This window comes from Cucurbita moschata, unplaced genomic scaffold (assembly GCF_002738365.1).
Source record: "Cucurbita moschata cultivar Rifu unplaced genomic scaffold, Cmos_1.0 Cmo_Scf00041, whole genome shotgun sequence".
Lineage (NCBI taxonomy): Eukaryota > Viridiplantae > Streptophyta > Magnoliopsida > Cucurbitales > Cucurbitaceae > Cucurbita > Cucurbita moschata.
In genome coordinates this window covers 1,329,497-1,347,508 of record NW_019268557.1, presented here as the reverse complement: position 1 = coordinate 1,347,508, position 18,012 = coordinate 1,329,497, and the positions used below count along the sequence as shown (strand labels likewise).

Here is an 18,012-nt window from a genome sequence, read left to right as displayed (position 1 = left end):
AAAAAAAAAAAAAAAAAAAAAAAAAAAAAAAAAAAAAAAAAAAAAAAAAAAAAAAAAAAAAAAAAACTCTCTATTCCTTTGAGAGGTAGAGAAGGAATCAAAAGATTTATTTAAATGAATCCTAAGGACGCTAGCTCAGATCCATCTTGTTCAACATGCTTTCTTGTAATTCTGTTCTCTACCGGGACCTTTGTTCTCTTCATACGTGCCCAATCTGGCATTTGTTCTCCATTCTTCCTATGAAGAAGATTTATTCCTGATTCTGATATATAAGGGGCTAAATATCAAGGGTATACGTTGGTATCCAAAATACAACTGCTTTAAAGAGAAAAGAGTTCACCCTTTAACCTGTGTTTTCTATTCCTTTTTCTTTTTTTTTTTTTTTAACAAAAACTGACTTGTTTGATAATCCGGTCCTTCTTGTTTCAATTTTTCTACAAGAAAGGTTTGAGAGATCTTAGCATTTTTTTCCATAAGAGGTTTCCGAGGAACGTTCTTATAAATATATTATAAGTACCATTTTCTCTCGCTACTCATTTTCCTACACACTTCTTTTAATCTCAAGTCTACACACTTATTCCGAGTCATCTCTCCCGTCAAATTTGTTTAACCATCATTCACCATTCCCTCTACATGTACTTTCAATATTACCATGTTTGTTTCAAGTTTTAATGCCACAGCAGTGTTAGCATCACAAGTTTATTCCTATGTTCTGCATACAGAGAGAGCTTTCTATGGAAAAAAGAGTGTGACTACTGCTCTTTAACTTTCATTTCATTTCCTAGGTTCCCACAATCAATATCATTTTCTAAAACTTATCTTTTAACTTTAAATAATAGACTACAATTTTAATACAACATACAAAAATTGGTGGCTCTACAAAAGAGATATTTGATCAAAACCAAAGAAGTAAATCAAAATGCAGTAAGGCCAGTCATCGATCTTAAAATTTTGAAGACTAACCTTTCCAGCAATATCTGGTGCCGAACCATGCACAGCCTCAGCAAGAGCAATACCTCCCTCACCAATATTGCAGCTACACAAATGTTTTTTGACATCAGATAATCTTTAAACTTACCAACAAAAATAAAAATAAGGCACAAATACCTTGGCGTTAACCCTAATCCTCCAATCAGCCCAGCACAGAGATCACTAATAATGTCACCATAAAGATTTGGCATAACCAATACATCAAAGAGTGATGGATTCTTCACAAGCTGCACAGAGTTGATACACAATCAAAATCAGTTCCACCTTACTTACACTAGCATTACAAAAGTCAAATTTCACTGAAATTCTATTCTACGAAAACTCTTTAAAGATCCCAAATTTCATCATCCAATCAATTTATTATCAGAAATACGTCCTGAAGAATACACTAGGAGTTCTAGATTGACTCTCCCAGACCTCTACATCACCTCTAAGAATTAATTTCCGTATGGGTGCATGATTCTTGAAAAGAAATTAATCCATACCATCATACAGCAATTATCAATGACAACTTCCTCATACTTTATCTCAGGATACTTCTCTGCAACCTCACGGCAACACTGAAAGTGAAGACACAAAGAAAACTTCAGATGGGGACGCCTCAGTGGAAAGTGCATATGAGAAAACAGTTAATACTTTGAAATGTAGTCCCACCTTAAGGAAAAGACCATCAGTTTTCTGCATTATATTGGCTTTGTGAATTGCAGAGACTCTCTCCCTCCCATGAGCTTTGGCATAGTGAAAAGCATATTCTGCTACCCTTAAACTTGCTTGACGGGTAATGATCTTAAGGCTTTCAACCACACCTCTAACCACCTAGCACGCAAGAAATCCTACACGTAAATCACATTGAGATTGTTTTCCACCCCCTCGATCGAAACAATAGATACTTACTTGATGTTCAAGTCCACTGTACTCCCCTTCTGTGTTCTCACGGATGGTGATCAGATTTACATTATCATAACGTGTTTTATAACCAGGTAGGCTGTAGCAAGGCCTCACATTAGCATATAAATTAAGTTCCTTCCTCAAGGTAAGGTTCAAAGAACGATGGCCTTTTCCAATTGGCGTAGCCATGGGTCCTTTCAAGCCCACACCATTACGTCTCACTGACTCTAAGCTTTCCCACGTGAGGAAACTTTGAGTTCGGGGATCTATTTGGTCGCTCACATAGTGTTCTTCCCATTCGATGGGCACATCAGCAGTTCTGAATACCTGTATAGATGAAAAACGAAATTCATCACAACACCCTAAATATCACTTAGTAAATAAAAAGAAAGTATCTTCCCCTTTAATGCTCCGTAAATTGTTCGACGCAAGGAATTTTCCTCTTAATTCTTTGAAAAATATGACTTGCGATTTCAAGTGCATGTGACACTCACTAAGATTTGGAAAAAAAAAAAAAAAAAANAAAAACAAACAAACAAACAAACAAACAAAAAAAAAAAAAAAAAAAAAAAAAAAAAAAAAAAAAAAAAATCTCAACGATATGAACCAATGAAACAAATTCTTATAAGAGAAGCACAAAAAAGAATACCCCGCAACACCGTACGATTTAACGAGAAAACAATAAATTCAGAACAATTTTCTCGAATTATTGCAAGGGAAATTCACATAAGGTACAAAATACGGGCTAATTATCGTGCTGAAATAGAATTGCGATGATGGAGAGAAAACAATACCTGTTTGACGGACTCCGCAATTTCGGGACCAATACCATCGCCGGGGAAGAGAGTGGCTCGGATCGGTGAAGCGGCGGAAGAGAAAGCCCTAACGGGGAGGGGAGAGGAAGAGCTAAGGTTGGATGAAAGGGAGAAGATCTGACCCGACTGGTTTCCGAGAGCGCGTCTCAGGAGCTGCAACGCCATGATTGACGAAGGATTGAAGAAAAATCACAGAGAAGATGTCTTACCAAAAGTGTTTTGTTAATCAAACAAATAAATTTAGTTTTAAAACAAAAAAGGCCGCATGAACTCAAAAGCTGAAGGTTCTTGGGCTTCTTAGTGGGCTCGTATGATGGGCTCTTGGGCTTCTTAGATACTATAATTTTTCCTAAAAATATCACTAAATAGTATTTTTAATTCATATTTTAGATTGAATTAATAAAAATTTATAATTTATCTAAAAAAAATACTCTCCAACTCCCAAACATAACGACAATCATATTTTTTTAATTAAAAAAAAAAACTAAAAGCATTTTTAAATTAAAATTTTTAAAAGCATATTAAATAATATTTTTATTAATTTAACCTAAATTTTAATTAAAAGAAAAAAAAAAGGGTTTATGAATAAAAAGTTGGCCCAACCTTCACAATGTCCCTATTACGCCCTTATTTATTAAATATCTTTTCTAAAAAAACGGTATTCCAAAGATTATGCCGCTGTTTTTTTTTTTTTTTTTTTTGTTAAATTATTAATTACTATCCATAATTGGATATAATTTATTAAAGATATTTCGGGACATCATTTTGATATTCAAAATTTTAGCTTTATGTTAAATGCTTTCCTTAAATAATTTATTATCCAAAAATAAAAAAAATGTACAAATTTTCCAATATAATTTATAACATAAAATTTCATCGAGTCTAATTTTCTTTTTTATTTAACTTTTAAGATTTAAACAAAAATATATATTAAACATTACCCATTGCCCATTTAAGCATGTAGTTTGAAAAGAAAAGAAAAAAAAAACAGTTTTATGTTGTTAAAATTATTTTTTAAAAAAATAAAGGAGAATTATAATTTGAAATAAATAATTTGAAAACATATGAAGCACATGTTTAGTTTAGTGGGTAGGAAGTACATTTGGGTATAAACATATAAAAATTAAAGTAAAAGTCATCAAATTTGACCTTTGAAAATCACTTTCTCATTCGCCTAACAACCCTTCTCCATTGTTCCGCTTCCACCAACCTTCCTCTCAACCTAGATCCAATATCTATTTAACCCCCACCCTTTCTTCATCCCTCAACACCTCAAATAACATTCTCATTCCTTCAACTTACAACAATCTTTCATTCTTTTGCTTCTTCTTTCGGATCCCATTTCCTTTCTTTCTTTCTGCATAAATTAAGATGGCCCCCATCGAGCCCATTTCCCAGACCTCCACTATTGACCCGCTCAACTGGGGTGTGGCGGCTGAGTCTCTCAAGGGAAGTCATCTTGATGAGGTGAAGCGCATGGTGGAGGAGTACCGGAGGCCCCTTGTCAAGCTTGGCGGTCAAACCCTCACCATTTCCCAAGTGGCTGCCATTGCTACTAGGGACTCTGATGTTACTGTCGAGCTTTCTGAGTCTTCCAGAGCTGGTGTTAAGGCCAGTAGTGATTGGGTTATGGAGAGTATGAATAAGGGGACTGATAGCTATGGTGTTACTACCGGCTTTGGTGCTACCTCCCATAGAAGAACCAACCAAGGTGGTGCTCTCCAAAAGGAGTTGATTAGGTTTTTGAATGCTGGCATTTTTGGAAGTGGAGCAGAGTCCGATCATACTCTGCCCCATTCCGCTACCAGGGCGGCCATGTTGGTCAGAATCAATACTCTTCTTCAGGGCTACTCGGGTATTAGATTTGAGATTTTGGAAGCCATAACCAAACTCTTGAACCATAATGTCACTCCTTGCTTGCCTCTTCGTGGAACCATTACTGCTTCTGGAGATCTTGTTCCTCTGTCTTATATTGCAGGATTGCTCACTGGCCGACCCAACTCGAAAGCGGTTGGTCCAAATGGAGAACGTCTTGATGCAAAGGAGGCTTTCCAACAAGCTGATATTCCTTCTGGGTTCTTTGAGTTGCAGCCTAAGGAAGGGTTGGCTCTTGTCAATGGCACTGCTGTTGGCTCTGGATTGGCTTCAATTGTTCTGTTTGAGGCTAATATTTTGGCTGTTTTGTCTGAGATTTTGTCTGCCATCTTTGCTGAAGTGATGCAAGGCAAGCCTGAATTCACTGACCATTTGACCCATAAGTTGAAGCATCATCCTGGTCAAATTGAGGCAGCTGCAATCATGGAGCACATTTTGGATGGGAGTTCTTACATGAAAACGGCTCAGAAGTTACACGAAATGGATCCCCTCCAAAAGCCCAAGCAAGACCGTTACGCTCTTAGAACTTCACCCCAGTGGTTGGGTCCATTAATTGAAGTCATTCGTTTCTCGACAAAGTCAATTGAGCGAGAGATCAATTCAGTGAACGACAACCCTTTGATTGATGTTTCAAGGAACAAGGCTATTCATGGAGGTAACTTCCAAGGAACTCCCATCGGAGTATCCATGGACAACACTCGTCTGGCCGTTGCTTCAATCGGAAAGCTCATGTTTGCCCAATTCTCAGAACTTGTGAATGATTTCTACAACAACGGGCTACCTTCAAATCTCTCTGCAAGCAGAAACCCAAGTTTGGATTATGGGTTCAAAGGTGCGGAGATTGCCATGGCTTCCTATTGCTCCGAGCTTCAATATCTAGCAAACCCCGTAACAAGTCATGTCCAAAGTGCCGAGCAACACAATCAAGATGTCAACTCTCTCGGTTTGATTTCTTCCAGAAAAACCGCTGAGGCAATTGACATTTTAAAACTAATGTGTTCCACGTTTTTGGTTGCTCTATGCCAAGCAATTGACTTGAGACATTTGGAGGAAAACTTGAAGAGCACCGTGAAGAGCACAGTAAGTCAAGTAGCCAAGAAAGTTCTCACCACAGGTACTAACGGTGCACTTCACCCATCAAGGTTTTGCGAGAAAGATTTACTAAAAGTGGTGGACAGAGAATACACCTTCGCCTATGTGGATGATGCATGCAGTGCCACTTACCCATTGATGCAAAAACTGAGACAAGTTCTTGTGGAGCACGCTTTGAAAAATGGGGAAGATGAGAAGAACACAAGCACTTCAATCTTTCAAAAGATTGGAGTTTTCGAAGAGGAACTGAAAGCCATGTTGCCCAAAGAAGTGGAAAATGCGAGACTATCGTATGAAAACGGAACGTCAGCCATTGAGAACCAAATTAAAGAATGCAGATCTTATCCGCTATACAAATTTGTGAGGGAAGAGCTAGGAACGGGGTTACTGACCGGAGAGAAAGTGATATCTCCCGGAGAAGAATGTGAAAAGGTATTCACAGCTCTTTGCCAAGGAAAGATGATCGACCCAATTCTCGAGTGTTTGAAGGAATGGAATGGTGCTCCAATCCCCATTTGCTAGTTCAATTTACTCGACATAAAATTAAAAAAAAAAAAAAAAAAAAAAAGCCTTTCTTTTTTTCCTTGTATTAAATTTTTGGGAATATTTTCGTAATTAGTTTTCAACATAAATTTCTTATCAATTTTTTGTTCTTGTTTGATGAATGATTTGATTTTTTTTACGCTGCTGTTATTAATATTGATACATATAATTAAGTTGAGTGCATAAAAAATTAATTTAATTTTAATAATAATATTTAGTTTATGTGTTTTTATATTGAACTTTAAAAACTACCATACATACATCATAACAATTTAATATTAACAACATTACATTTTAAATGAAGGAATGAGATTTGAATATTTGAAGTTTAATATTAATATTTCATCCTATAGGGCTGTTATTGAAATGACGTTAATTTATATATTTTATAATTAAAATAATATTTTTGTTAAAGAGAATAGTAAAAATATGATAAATAGTAAATACTTGTATTTTTAACAAATGAAATATTTTCTGATTTGGGAAAAGAGAAATAAATGGTTAATTTTGTATTAATAAAATCACAAAAAATCAGACATTTAACATATTTTCCCTATAGGTTTTTTTTAATTATTTATTTTGTTGTTAAGAAAATGAAACCCCACCTATAAACGCAAATCCCTAATTTATTCTTTAAAAAATAGGTAATAAATGACATCCTACCTTATTATTATTATTTTTGTCAATTATTTTCCTTTAATTAAGTTGACTTGTCAACAGAAACATGCCTAATTTCTTCCTTCCCTTCCCGCAAGCGTTGACGGTTGACCATCGAAGCCCTCTTTTGGTCCCAACAACCCCATTTCCTATATCTTATTATATTTAACTTTTGTATATCATATTTATAAATAAATTAAAGGGAAAAAAATTTAAAGATTTAAAGATTTTAAAATTTAAAATTTTATTTTGACTACTTTTTACTTATATTTCTATTTTCCATAATAAGAAAAACAACCCTGGGAATTTTTTTCCATTATTATAAAATAAATTTAGCTCCAAACACTATAGATAATACATGTTTAAATAGGGAATGAGGGAAAGATTTCTACTGGTTAGATAGGTAGAGTCACGAATGAGATTCTATTTCTTCCGATTTTTTTTTTTACTATAAAAATAAATAAATAAATATTCTATTATAAGTGATAATAAACCAATTTTTTTAATATTTATTTTGTATTAAAATTACACTTCTATAGATCATCATTTGAGTTTAACTCATTATACTTTTTCAAACTAAAGTTAAAATAATTTGGTTTGGAACTCTTATAAATATTATTACTCCAAATGACCCGAATGAATAAACTCAAAATAAAACTTAAAAAAGAGAGATAGAACACATTAAAAATAAATTCAAGAAATTATGTTATTAATTTGTTTCTTCCNTAAAACAAAAATGAGAATAAAAAAAAAAAAAAAGTATTTAAAATACAAATAAAAACCATTTAACAAGAAAGGCTGAGGTTTCCTCAGGAACCTAACATATGGGGATTGGCGCCCCATTCCACTCCTTCAAACATTCTAAGATAGAATCAATCATCTTTCCTTGACACAAAGCCGTGAATACCTTCTCGCATTCTTCCCCGGGAGATATCACTTTTTCACCTGTTACCAAATTTGTTCCCAATTCCTTCCTCACAAATCTATATAATGGGTAAGATCTGCATTCTTCAATTTGGTTCTTAATTTGTGCATTTCCGCTCTCATATGCTAACCTTGTATTTTCAACATCCTTTGGTAACACACCCTTCAATTCCTCTTCAAAAGCAGCAATCTTTAGGAAGACTGAAGTGTTTGTGTTGTGTTCGCCATCACCATTTGCGAGTGCGTGCTCCACAAGAACTTGTCTCAGTTTTTGCATCAATGGGTATGTGGCACTGCATGCGTCATCGACATAGGCGAAGGTGTATTCTCTGTCCACCACTTTTAGTAAATCTTTCTCGCAAAACCTTGATGGGTGAAGTGCACCGTTAGTACCTGTGGTGAGAACTTTCTTGGCTACTTGACTCACTGTGCTCTTCACGGTGCTCTTCAAGTTCTCCTCCAAATGTCTCAAGTCAATTGCTTGACATAGAGCAACCAAAAACGTGGAACACATTAGTTTTAAAATGTCAATTGCCTCGGCTGTTTTCCTTGATGAGATTAAACCAAGAGAGTTGACATCTTGATTGTGTTGCTCAGCACTTTGGACGTGACTTGTAACGGGGTTTGCAAGATATTGAAGCTCAGAGCAATAGGAAGCCATGGCAATCTCGGCGCCTTTGAATCCGTAATCCAAACTTGGGTTTCTACTTGCAGAGAGATTTGAAGGGAGCCCGTTGTTGTAGAAATCATTCACAAGCTCTGAAAATTGTGCAAAAATGAGTTTTCCAATTGAAGCAATGGCCAGACGAGTGTTGTCCATGGATACTCCGATTGGGGTTCCTTGGAAGTTGCCTCCATGCAAAGCCTTGTTCCTTGAGACATCAATCAAAGGGTTGTCGTTCACTGAATTGATCTCTCGCTCAATTGACTTTGTCGAGAAACGAATGACTTCAATTAATGGACCTAACCACTGGGGTGAAGTTCTAAGCGCGTAACGGTCTTGCTTGGGCTTTTGGAGGGGATCCATTTCGTGTAACTTCTGGGCCGTTTTCATGTAAGAACTCCCATCCAAAATGTGTTCCATGATTGCAGCTGCCTCGATTTGACCGGGATGATGTTTCAACTTATGGGTCAAATGGTCAGTAAATTCAGGTTTGCCTTGCATCACTTCAGCAAAGATGGCAGACAAAATCTCAGACAAAACAGCCAAAATATTAGCCTCAAACAGAACAATAGAAGCCAATCCAGAGCCAACAGCAGTGCCATTGACAAGAGCCAACCCTTCCTTAGGCTGCAACTCAAAGAACCCAGAAGGAATATCAGCTTGTTGGAAAGCCTCCTTTGCATCAAGACGTTCTCCATTTGGACCAACCGCTTTCGAGTTGGGTCGGCCAGTGAGCAATCCAGCAATATAAGACAGAGGAACAAGATCTCCAGAAGCAGTAATGGTTCCACGAAGAGGCAGGCAAGGAGTGATATTATGGTTCAAGAGTTTGGTTATGGCTTCCAAAATCTCAAATCTAATACCCGAGTAGCCCTGAAGAAGAGTATTGATTCTGACCAACATGGCCGCCCTGGTAGCGGAATGGGGCAGAGTATGATCGGACTCTGCTCCACTTCCAAAAATGCCAGCATTCAAAAACCTAATCAACTCCTTTTGGAGAGCACCACCTTGGTTGGTTCTTCTATGGGAGGTAGCACCAAATCCAGTAGTAACACCATAGCTATCAGTCCCCTTATTCATACTCTCCATAACCCAATCACTACTGGCCTTAACACCAGCTCTGGAAGACTCAGAAAGCTCGACAGTAACATCGGAGTCCCTAGTAGCAATGGCAGCCACTTGGGAAATGGTGAGGGTTTGACCACCAAGCTTGACAAGGGGCCTCCGGTACTCCTCCACCATGCGCTTCACCTCATCAAGATGACTTCCCTTGAGGGAATCGGCAGCGAGCCCCCAGTTGAGTGGATCATTAGGGGTTTGGCACAAGCTGCCTTCAATCTCCTGAATAGCTGCCATAGTTTTAAAAAAAGAAAGAAAGAATGAAACGGAAAAATGTAAGAGATTTAGGGAGGTGGGTGAGGTGTGAGGAGAAGAAGAAGAGGAAGGGGGTTAAATAGGAAGGAAGGCGTTATAATGAGTGGTGAAGGGGTTGGGAGTAGTGGAGATTGGTGGGGTTGGTGAAGACAAAGAATAAGAGAGTGAAAGTAAGGGGACGATGGCTGCTGCTCAATCTCTCTGGTCGTAGGTGCGATGTGGTGGGCGATGAATGGGAAAGGAAACACCATCAACAAGTCTTGTGGTTGGTGGAAACAAATTACAAATATATTTCATATTAGTTTCCATTGGTCAAATTTAGGTGATTGGAGACTTTAATTTATATAAACAAAATAATTTGTATTTAAGTCATGCTATTTCAACAATCCACTTGCAAAAAAATTAAAAATTTAAAAAATTAAAATTTGTTGGTGAGAAGTAGAAATGTCGACATGCACAGATGGAAAAGACTTTTTCATCCTTGTCCCTACTCCAAATTTCATTTTTCATTCCCGTAATTTCATCTACTTTATCAAAACTCTCCATGTGGAATGCACAAAGTTTCCCTCAAAATTATTTTTTCATTTTCATTAAATTTTAATATTATAACTTAAATATTATTAAAATAAAATATAATAATAAACTGAAATTAAATGAGGACGTAGATGTAATTGTAGTACCTAAAGAAATATAAAAATTTTGATTTATTATAATTTATAATAGAAAATATAATTTTTTTATAGTTAAAAAATGGAGATAGGGACAGAAAATATAAACCTGTAAATTTATGTAATTGGTAGAAATCTCTCTCATCCTCTATCCCCTAATTTAAATGGGAATCCTTTATCAAGTTTGTTCGATGGGGTGAGTAAATAAATATCTCTAATTACAAATTTTTTTCTTAATAAAAGAACGATTAATTGAATTATACTCAATTTGATGTGAAAATATTTATTTTATACCCATAAACAAAATTTCCCAACATTTATTATTATGAAAAATAGAAATATTAGTAAAAACTGATTAAAAGAAAAACCGTAAAGCAAAATTAAAAATTGAAAATCTTTCAATATTTTTCTTTTTATTATTTTTATTTTATATAAGATATACAAAAGTTGAATATAATAACGGACCAAAAGAGGGCTTAGAGCAAAGCAAATAAGTCATGGTCAACGGTCAACACTTAGCTTGAAACCCAAAGGCAACCACTCATCACACGAAAGGAAGGTGCAGCCGATGTTTCAAAGGAAATTAGGCGATGCATGTTTTTGTTGACAAGTCAACCTTACTTAAAGGAAGAGATTTCACAATAAAATAATAAAAATAATAAAATAACGGTAGGATGTCATTTCTTACCCTTTTTTTTTTCTTTTTTTTTTTTGGTACTTTTTAACAAAACAAGAAAAATTCTATAGGGAAAATATATTAAATGTTTGATTTTTTTTTATTTTATTAATACAAAATTAACTATTTAATCTCTTTTCTCCCAAATCATAAAATATTATAAAATATACAAATTAACGTCATTTAGATAAGAACTCTATTTAATAAAATATTAGTACTTGTCTTTTTTTATAGATTAAACATTACTTCACTTCAAAAAATGGGATGAAATTAAATTATTATTCTCTTTGACGATAATGTATAATATGATTAAATACCACATTAAATAGTTTCAATTGTGTATTTATTGTAACTTTAAAGTTTAATATAAGAATACATAAGCTAAATATTATCATTAAAATCAAATATATTTTTTATGCACTCCACTTAATTATATGGATCAATAATAATCATAACAGGGTAAAAAAAAGACCAAATCATTCATCAAACAGAACAAACTATTTATAAGAAACTTATGTTGAAAATTAATTACGGAGGTATTTTCAAAAAAAAATTAACACTTAGAAGTCGGTGAAAAAGTAAATAAGTAAAGCTAAGGCCTTGTTTCTTTGTTATGTTGAGTAAATTGAACTAGCAGATGGGAATTGGAGCACCATTCCATTCATTCAAACATTCGAGAATTGGGTCGATCATCTTTCCTTGGCAAAGAGCTGTGAATACCTTTTCACATTCCTCTCCCGGAGATATCACCTTCTCTCCGGTCAGCAACCCTGTTCCTAGCTCTTCCCTCACAAATTTGTATAGCGGATAAGATCTGCATTCTTTAATTTGGTTCTCAATGGCTGACGTTCCGTTTTCATACGATACTCTCGCATTTTCCACTTCTTTGGGCAACATGGCTTTTAGTTCCTCCTCGAAAACTCCGATCTTTTGAAAGATTGAAGTGCTTGTGTTCTTCTCATCTTCCCCATTTTTCAAAGCGTGCTCCACAAGAACTTGTCTCAGTTTTTGCATCAATGGGTAAGTGGCACTGCATGCATCATCCACATAGGCGAAGGTGTATTCTCTGTCCACCACTTTTAGTAAATCTTTCTCGCAAAACCTTGATGGGTGAAGTGCACCGTTAGTACCTGTGGTGAGAACTTTCTTGGCTACTTGACTTACTGTGCTCTTCACGGTGCTCTTCAAGTTTTCCTCCAAATGTCTCAAGTCAATTGCTTGGCATAGAGCAACCAAAAACGTGGAACACATGAGTTTTAAAATGTCAATTGCCTCAGCGGTTTTTCTGGAAGAAATCAAACCGAGAGAGTTGACATCTTGATTGTGTTGCTCAGCACTTTGGACATGACTTGTTACGGGGTTTGCTAGATATTGAAGCTCGGAGCAATAGGAAGCCATGGCAATCTCCGCACCTTTGAACCCATAATCCAAACTTGGGTTTCTGCTTGCAGAGAGATTTGAAGGTAGCCCGTTGTTGTAGAAATCATTCACAAGTTCTGAGAATTGGGCAAACATGAGCTTTCCGATTGAAGCAACGGCCAGACGAGTGTTGTCCATGGATACTCCGATGGGAGTTCCTTGGAAGTTCCCTCCATGAATAGCCTTGTTCCTTGAAACATCAATCAAAGGGTTGTCGTTCACTGAATTGATCTCTCGCTCAATTGACTTTGTCGAGAAACGAATGACTTCAATTAATGGACCCAACCACTGGGGTGAAGTTCTAAGAGCGTAACGGTCTTGCTTGGGCTTTTGGAGGGGATCCATTTCGTGTAACTTCTGGGCCGTTTTCATGTAAGAACTCCCATCCAAAATGTGCTCCATGATTGCAGCTGCCTCAATTTGACCAGGATGATGCTTCAACTTATGGGTCAAATGGTCAGTGAATTCAGGCTTGCCTTGCATCACTTCAGCAAAGATGGCAGACAAAATCTCAGACAAAACAGCCAAAATATTAGCCTCAAACAGAACAATAGAAGCCAATCCAGAGCCAACAGCAGTGCCATTGACAAGAGCCAACCCTTCCTTAGGCTGCAACTCAAAGAACCCAGAAGGAATATCAGCTTGTTGGAAAGCCTCCTTTGCATCAAGACGTTCTCCATTTGGACCAACCGCTTTCGAGTTGGGTCGGCCAGTGAGCAATCCAGCAATATAAGACAGAGGAACAAGATCTCCAGAAGCAGTAATGGTTCCACGAAGAGGCAAGCAAGGAGTGATATTATGGTTCAAGAGTTTGGTGATGGCTTCCAAAATCTCAAATCTAATACCCGAGTAGCCCTGAAGAAGAGTATTGATTCTGACCAACATGGCCGCCCTGGTAGCAGAATGGGGCAGAGTATGATCGGACTCTGCTCCACTTCCAAAAATGCCAGCATTCAAAAACCTAATCAACTCCTTTTGGAGAGCACCACCTTGGTTGGTTCTTCTATGGGAGGTAGCACCAAATCCAGTAGTAACACCATAGCTATCAGTCCCCTTATTCATACTCTCCATAACCCAATCACTACTGGCCTTAACACCAGCTCTGGAAGACTCAGAAAGCTCGACAGTAACATCAGAGTCCCTAGTAGCAATGGCAGCCACTTGGGAAATGGTGAGGGTTTGACCGCCAAGCTTGACAAGGGGCCTCCGGTACTCCTCCACCATGCGCTTGACCTCGTCGAGATGGCTTCCCTTGAGGGAGTCGGCAGCGAGGCCCCAGTTAAGTGGGTCGGGGTGATGAGCAGTAATGGTGCAGAAAGTGTCATTATTTTGCTGGCTGGGTGCCATGTTAGAAGAGAAGAAGAAGAGAAGAATAAATGAATATAAGAATGGAATTGGTTTGGTGTTATGAGGGAACTATGAGGTGTGGGATAGGGAGGGGTGGGAAGGTTGTTTAAATAGGAAGACCAGGGTGGGTTCGTTTGTGTGTGGTGTGGTAAGTAAGGGGAAGCGTGGTGGAAGCAGAACGACACAAGAGGTGGTTGTTGGAAAGCGTGTATCATATTTGAAATAATCAGCGTTACCTAACTTCTCTCATTTTCAAACCTCATACTTCGTCACTTTTTTCTTTTAATATATGATTAAATATAAAGCTAAGACCATATAATAAAATTAATTCATTAAAAGGGAGTCAATTTAATTTAGATTTATATTAATTTTAATCAATATTATTATTATTAGCGGAGTGTTGTATTGATCAAGAATGGTATAAATAAACGTACAAGTTTTAACTGATCTTAAATATCAATGAGAATATAGGACCTAATTTTTGTTTGTTTAGTATAAAGTAGAAGAAAGAAGGGGTTGTTGATTAAGCAAAAAAAAAAAAAAAAAAAATTTGTATAAAATGTATAAAATGTAAGCATGGCGTAATTGAATTCCTGGTTGATTAATTTGGTTTATACGTTAAATTTAGGAAACATTTGATATCATCCATTTATAAAATTTTATGTGACTAAATGACCAAAAAGCCCATCAAATGCGTCTCCAAGAGGGTTTGGGGTGGAGAGGAAGGGAGTTGGTGAGAGTAATTGAAGCAATAATTTAGAGAGGGGGAGTTGGTGAGCTGAATTTAGTGCTTGGTGGAGCCCTTTTTTCCTTGGGAGGGTTGGTGGTAGAGGTAAAGGTAAATGATTTTCTTTCAGAAGTGTATAAAATTTTGTCTATGATACCTAAAAAAAAAAGTATATAATATTTATATTTGGTGTTCATATAATCAAAATTTTATATAAATAAATCTATTTGGTCAATTATTTCTAACCATTTCACTAAATTAGTTAATTTAGATAATTAATTACTGTTTTACTAAATTTGTTTTCTATAGGAAATGATATTTGGAAAGTGTTTTTTCTCGGCTGCTCCAAACAAACATGGGTTTGACATACAGAACCCGTTCCCACCCTTCTTTTCCTATGACCCAAACGACACAAAAATTTATAATTTTAGGTTAAGTTCTTATTTTCTAAGACAAAAATATTTGAATTTTTAGTCCGTCGAAAATTTGAAATGTATCGAATGAAAATAAAATTGTATTTCACATTATAAATGACTTTTTGTTCTATCCGAGCTATATATTCTTGTTTAATTAATCTTGAGATATATTTTGATAGCATGTTTAGAAATGAGTTCTTGATTTAAATAATCATCAATATAAAACTAGTTGTATAAACTATTATTAATTTATCTACAAAGATGATTTATATTAATCATTTTGTATAATTATTATTTTATAATAACATATAACTTATAATATAATTAATTATATACCATAATTTTAATACGGTATAAAATAAAATATTATATTTATTAATGTTTTTATAATTTTGAACATTTGTCTACATTTAAAATTTAAATCATATTAGAACAAAAAAAAAAGATAACTTTTGAAGAAACTTTTCTTAATAAATTTTAAAGTTGAGAACAAAAATAAAATTTGAGAGTATTTAAGACCGTAATTGAAACATGTTTTAAATTTGACTAATTTTCTTTTTGAAATCTTTGTTTTGTAATTATTATTTGTAAAAGATTAAGGAGCTAAATTTAGTTATGTGGTGGTAGGTGAGATGGTGGCAGAAGACCACCACGAGGGAGATTAGTTGAAATTAATCTTGACCGTAAGATTCAACATATTATAAAATAATATCTGGCGGCTAACAATCATGTACCGTGTCATTCAAGTGGATTGCTAGTGGACGTGGCTTGGTGGAGATATTATTTATTAATTGCTTTTACCAGTGGTGAACGTCTTTGAGATGATCTCGTAGTTCCTACGGGATGAAAATGATAGGATCGGTCCATAGATTTTTCTTCTCTTTGTCGCATTTCGCTGAAAGGATTGAAGTGGCTTGATTAATAAATGATTGAAAACTAATCCGTAATAGCCTAATTTGGAGAGAAACTGATTTGAAATGGGCTCAGTTAGGTCAAGATCGTTGTAAATAGTGTCGAACCGGTCTAAAAAGGAATGGTTGAACCGGTCAACCTTCGAGTGGGTCGGGTCGGGTAGGCGCGAACCAGTTCAAATGGATGCTGGATGCCCGTAGAGGTCGATTGACATTCGGGTCGGGTCGAGTGTCGTTGGATCAGGCGCGACTAGTAGGCTTGGGCATAACCAAAATTGGGCTTGGGCTATGGTGGGGTGGGGGTTGGGCCGAGTGGTTTTAGGCATGCATGCTCGTGTGGCTGGACTAGGGTGTCTCTACGCTGACATCTGTCCCTCCTACAACTCGCGTACACCGGCGCCAGCGAGAATCTCCGATTGCGTCAACGACCGTACGACGGTGGGATAACGGCTTCGTGCGACGGCTGGTGACAGATCTACGGCGTCGGTGGCCGATCGAAGCGGCGCCATTCCCGGCCGCACGCTTCTCCCACGCGATCTCCGATGGAAATTCGGGAGACGAGAGTTTTTTTCTTTTCTTTTTTTTTTTTTAAACTTTGCATTAGACTAATAAAATTCAAACTTCTCTATGAAAATGAACATATATAATATATATATATATATAAGACCAGAGAACAATATGCTAAAATAATATTAACTAAAATTAAGTTTCATCCCAAATTCATTTATTTATTTGTTTCACGCAAAAAGCAAGAGTCCAAGATATAACGTAATATCACACAAAACATATATGCAGGAGTGCTGGAATTGGATAGATCAGTTGGGCTTATCTTGGGCCTGCAAGGGGGGAGCAGGAGGCCCATAGTACATTGGAATTTGGGCCGCTTGCCTTCGTCTACGGGCCCTTACGAATAGGTAAACAGTAATACCCACAATCACAACGAACAGAAGCATCCATAGAGGAATTATCAACACGTATCCCATTATTATACTCCCTAACATCAAAATATTTGTATTTATAATTAATTTAACCATATATTTTAGTAATAATAATAATAAATAATAAATCAAGAAAATGAAATGAAAATCTGTTCCATTAGATGCTACGGAAGAAGAAGAAAATTATGAAGAATATAAGAGGAGAAAAAGAAAATCCAAAAATATGAAAATAATAATAATAATAATAATAAATTACGAAACAAGAGGTGAAGAAGACGATCCAAGTAGCAGAAACATAGTAGAGGAAATTAAAAAGAAAAAAAAAAAGATTAATTTTGGTTACCTTTTTAGATTTGTATCGCGGAGAGCGAGCAAGAAGAAAGGCAGGAGGAGAGAGAGGAAGAGAGAGAGAGAGATACAGAAATTGATGAAAAGGAAAGTAAATTCCTTTATTTATATATATATTAATTTGATAAATAAAATATGTGTTTATCTCTACGCCACTTCAATAAAGTCCAAAGGTGGGGCCCGGTGACGTGACCCTTTCTGAAATTTTCAATTTTCGTTTTTTCGTTTTTCCAATCATAATTAAAGACATAATAAATAATTTTTTTAAATTGAAAAATGGATAGAATCAGATGCGCTCGGTAATTTCGACGGGATGCTTGGGATGAGGATATTGGGCTTTAGGCCCAGTAATATGGTGGCCCATTTTGGTATAAGATTATGAGCCACCTTCCATGTTCTGTAATATGGCGGCCCATTTTTATTACAGGTTTATGGGCCACCTTATTCTCAAATTCTGTAATAAGGTGGCCCAAAATCTGTCCGGCCATGTTTTGCCTTCAATTAGGCCCATGCGTGGAATATTATTCTCCTTCGTGGGCTTTTACAGCTGATGTGGCCCATCTTATTGTGTGCCTTAAAGCCTTTCTTTGGTTTAGTAATGCTAGATTCTTATTTAAAAAATAATAGTAAAATCAAATATTGGTTCAAATATCATCAAAGCTAGACTAAATTTTATTAAAAAATATATATATATACTAATTTTCGTTCAATTTCCCAAAAAAAAAAAAAAAAAAAAAAAA

At 35.9% G+C, this 18,012-nt stretch overlaps 4 protein-coding genes and 1 long non-coding RNA gene across 5 annotated transcripts in view; 1 reads left to right on the top strand and 4 right to left on the bottom strand.

Annotated features, from left to right (window-relative positions):
- Positions 1 to 2,913, bottom strand: part of LOC111433132 (isocitrate dehydrogenase [NAD] catalytic subunit 5, mitochondrial-like) — a 4,538-nt gene extending 1,625 nt beyond the window's left edge. Inside the window, exons 1-6 of the mRNA XM_023070076.1 lie at positions 2,673 to 2,913; positions 1,885 to 2,205; positions 1,645 to 1,806; positions 1,476 to 1,550; positions 1,108 to 1,217; positions 964 to 1,036 (exon numbers count right to left, since the gene is read on the bottom strand). Coding sequence (XP_022925844.1) covers positions 964 to 1,036; positions 1,108 to 1,217; positions 1,476 to 1,550; positions 1,645 to 1,806; positions 1,885 to 2,205; positions 2,673 to 2,858 — 927 coding nt within the window. The 5' untranslated portion in view covers positions 2,859 to 2,913. The remainder of the gene's footprint in view (positions 1 to 963; positions 1,037 to 1,107; positions 1,218 to 1,475; positions 1,551 to 1,644; positions 1,807 to 1,884; positions 2,206 to 2,672) is intronic.
- Positions 2,914 to 3,961: 1,048 nt separating this feature from the next.
- Positions 3,962 to 6,229, top strand: LOC111433131 (phenylalanine ammonia-lyase). Its single transcript, XM_023070075.1, has one exon. The coding sequence runs from the start codon at positions 4,065 to 4,067 to the stop codon at positions 6,180 to 6,182; it is 2,118 nt and encodes a 705-aa protein (XP_022925843.1). The 5' UTR covers positions 3,962 to 4,064; the 3' UTR covers positions 6,183 to 6,229.
- Positions 6,230 to 7,611: 1,382 nt separating this feature from the next.
- Positions 7,612 to 9,880, bottom strand: LOC111433142 (phenylalanine ammonia-lyase-like). The gene has a single exon (XM_023070093.1). The coding sequence runs from the start codon at positions 9,802 to 9,804 to the stop codon at positions 7,678 to 7,680; it is 2,127 nt and encodes a 708-aa protein (XP_022925861.1). The 5' UTR covers positions 9,805 to 9,880; the 3' UTR covers positions 7,612 to 7,677.
- Positions 9,881 to 11,670: 1,790 nt separating this feature from the next.
- LOC111433140 (phenylalanine ammonia-lyase-like) lies at positions 11,671 to 14,018 on the bottom strand. Its single transcript, XM_023070091.1, has one exon. It carries the CDS (start codon positions 13,930 to 13,932, stop codon positions 11,797 to 11,799), a length of 2,136 nt encoding a protein of 711 aa, XP_022925859.1. The 5' UTR covers positions 13,933 to 14,018; the 3' UTR covers positions 11,671 to 11,796.
- Positions 14,019 to 16,663: 2,645 nt separating this feature from the next.
- On the bottom strand, positions 16,664 to 17,389 carry LOC111433143. Its single transcript, XR_002708734.1, has 2 exons — positions 17,268 to 17,389; positions 16,664 to 16,980 (listed from the first exon to the last, which is right to left on the bottom strand). It is a non-coding gene; the product is annotated as an uncharacterized LOC111433143 (long non-coding RNA).
- Between the last annotated feature and the right edge of the window lie 623 nt (positions 17,390 to 18,012).

What these genes read in the sequence shown, in the direction of transcription:
- LOC111433131 (XM_023070075.1), top strand. Translation starts at nt 4,065, where the DNA reads ATGGCCCCCATCGAGCCCATTTCCCAGACCTCCACTATTGACCCGCTC.
- LOC111433142 (XM_023070093.1), bottom strand. Translation starts at nt 9,804, where the DNA reads ATGGCAGCTATTCAGGAGATTGAAGGCAGCTTGTGCCAAACCCCTAAT.
- LOC111433140 (XM_023070091.1), bottom strand. Translation starts at nt 13,932, where the DNA reads ATGGCACCCAGCCAGCAAAATAATGACACTTTCTGCACCATTACTGCT.